General features: G+C 37.4%; 1 protein-coding gene across 1 annotated transcript in view; it reads left to right on the forward strand.

Moving 5' to 3' along the window:
• Positions 1-380: 380 nt before the first annotated feature.
• The window catches only part of LOC107679598 (G1/S-specific cyclin-D2-like), a gene marked incomplete at its 3' end in the record, with an annotated part of 11103 nt that continues 8407 nt past the window's right edge, over positions 381-3076 (forward strand). The window contains 3 exon segments of the mRNA XM_016475187.1: positions 381-951; positions 2308-2335; positions 2338-2516. Of these exon segments, the coding sequence (XP_016330673.1) occupies positions 757-951; positions 2308-2335; positions 2338-2516 (402 nt within the window).

A 3076-nucleotide genomic window follows, 5' to 3' on the forward strand; every position in this document is an offset into this window, starting at 1 on the left:
GAAAGCTATCTCGTTGACCACAGGCGTTGCTGCTTCATGTAAGACAGCTCTGTTTCGACTTTGTGATGTCGCGGTGGCGTTTAATTGTAGCCTACTTAGAGCCAAAAATAAAGGTTTTTGACCATTTGTTGGTTTAATTTTAGCAAATGTCAGCCTGGCACAACTATTGATCATCAAGGATATGCATATTATTTGATATGAAATAATATCATAAAAAACAAAACCACTTTTTAAAAACACTTTGAGGTATCAAATATAGGCTATAAATTGAGTGTTGCGTTAGGTGCAGTGTGTTTATGTTTGTGTTTACCCAACGTCGTTAAAATAGGCTAGATGCGCATTAATAGGCTAGGTGCGTTGACTAAGTATGAACAGTCTTGCATGATCCATAAATATATCAGCCAATATTGTAATTCTTGTCCATCTTGTTCGGGCTATTGATAACCAGGGCAAGAGGGGTGGAAAAGGCGAGGAAGACCGAGCATGTTGCGTCTGGCCAATAATAAGATCTGCTTTGTGAGGCTTGCGTCACACAGCCTTAGCCTACATCTGCAGACCTCAAATGTTGCAGCGAGAGGAGCAGAGCAGAGAAAGAGACTAGTGGGGAAAAGTTTTCAAACGGAGCAGGACTAACCCGGACAGCCCTGTAGACTGATTTTGTGTGCCTGAGAAGTCCTTTCTGCTCTTTTTGACATTTCGCAACCATTATATTTGACTGTTTGTATGCATATTTGAGATCGAAAAGGACTAACAATCATGGAACTGCTTTGTCTCGAGATGGACACCATTATAAGAGCCCTTCCTGACCCGAATCTTCTATATGATGACAGGGTACTACAGAGCTTGTTGACCATCGAAGAGAGGTTTCTTCCCCAGTGTTCATATTTTAAATGCGTTCAGAAAGATATTCAGCCCTTTATGCGGAGGATGGTGGCAACTTGGATGTTGGAGGTTTGTACATATCCGACCATTTCCGTGCTTACACCGTATCTTCAAAACGTCTAGCAAAGTGTTTTCTACTTTATTCTGTCATGTAAGCATTGTAGAATGCAAGTAAAGGAGCTTCTTTAATATTTCCGAAATGGCAGATCCGATTTTGTCGGGCTGTTTATTTTATTGCAGTCATAAGCGCGATTTTGGACCAAGCTGACGATTAGATTTGCAGGGGAATGGAAGATATCGACATATGTCAGTGATCATAAGCGCATATTTCTTAAAGCGTTCGGTTCCGTTAACACAGGGGACAGAATCGTGCTTAATGTTATTTATTTATTTTTTGGATAAATATTTCCATGCACACGTATGCACTTCAATGCTCGCCGCTGTGCTACATCTCACCATCGCCATGTTGGTTTTTCTTTCACAACAACTTTATCGCAACAAAATGATCATAACAACTCTTTACATGTGCATGACTTAATAAATGAGCGTTTAAGGTATATATTAATGGTTAAATATATTGGGAATTACTTTTCTATATTTTAGTAAAAATTTTTGAAATATGTGGTTGCGGAAGGGGCGAGGGCCCGCACTACTTCTTAACCCATGCTGATCGAAGTCTGTAGCCTTGGAATTAAGTTCGATTTTTGTCAGAATCTTTCATATTTCTAATATTTGAGTGTTGAAAACGTTAGGGGAGGACCTTAGCTTTATTTTCATGTTTTAAATTGTCAGGTGAATCAAGCAGGAGAATTTATACAAATTTTTGAAAAAAGTAATTCGGTCCGATGGTGACGCACTCATCTAAGACCGCATGCTACTTCGTTCAAAAAATCATGTTTTAATCATATAAAACATCGATTTGATAACTTGTCAATTGTCGGGAATGATGTGAAAAGGATTGGTGAATATTTAGAGGTGTGAATATTAGACCTAGACAATTTATTTATATTTTTAAATATTTTATGAAAATATGACGAATTAAAAAAACAGATCCCGTACTGTGTGTTGCATGGGTGTTTTTTGGCTCGGGTGATTGTGACTTGAATTCATTTCTTACTGAATGAACCAAAGGAATGTGAATCTATTGATAAAGATGTTAGAGTCCCCTTTTCATCCATTAAATTTATACATTTATAACAACGACAAAACAGACATTATACTTTTTTTGGAGCCAATCTCTAATGTTACCGTGACGATTTTACAACCTGTTATCTATGCAACTGATGGACAATACTACGTAAATCGTTTTCTCGTCGTAATTATTTAATGCATATATAGTCATTGTGAGTTACATAAATTAGACTAATTTTGTTGAGCCACGTGCATCTTTTCTTCTTGAACTAAGTTGTGCCCTGCCCTTTCCAGGTCTGCGAGGAACAGAAATGCGAGGAAGAACACTGGCTATGAACTACTTGGACCGATTTTTAGCTGTGGTACCAACAAGAAAATGCAACTTGCAGTTGCTTGGCACAGTGTGCATGTTTCTTGCGTCTAAATTGAAAGAGACGCGTCCATTAACTGCAGAGAAGCTGTGCATCTACACTGATAATTCAATCAGACCGCAGGAACTGCTGGTAAGCACCGAAAAAACTCTGCATACCGAAACTTACTAACTTATCTGTAGTGACTGCTAGAAAATTGTTTACATACCTTTTTCAAAATTTTCTCAAATATATATTGCTAAGTGTTTATTTGTTTACATTACAGCACATACTGCTGTTATGGGTACACTAAATATTTGAAACGCATTTTTTATACTTTAATTTGTGATGGAATTTTTCAAATTGTGTATGTTTACAAATCAGCGACATAAGAATTAAAAGTAGTCTAAAGCAAAGACTTGGTTCTGTTTGACAAAAAATTCTGCCGACTGATGGATGTTCTCCACAAACATTCAAAGGGTATTACAGTGCGTTTCCATGCATGACAGGGCTATTACTCCATCTAGTGGCAACTATGCAACCCACATCTACTTGAGGGATGAGGTCTTGTTCCACCTGCATATGTCGCCTACTGATTACTTGTCATTATCTAATTGGCTAATAATCATTCAGCTTCTCTCTCTCTCTCTCTCTCTCTCTCTATATATATATGAGCCTATATATATAGACATATATATATATATATATATATA

Source organism: Sinocyclocheilus anshuiensis, unplaced genomic scaffold, assembly GCF_001515605.1.
Source record: "Sinocyclocheilus anshuiensis isolate Anshui unplaced genomic scaffold, SAMN03320099.WGS_v1.1 scaffold288, whole genome shotgun sequence".
Lineage (NCBI taxonomy): Eukaryota > Metazoa > Chordata > Actinopteri > Cypriniformes > Cyprinidae > Sinocyclocheilus > Sinocyclocheilus anshuiensis.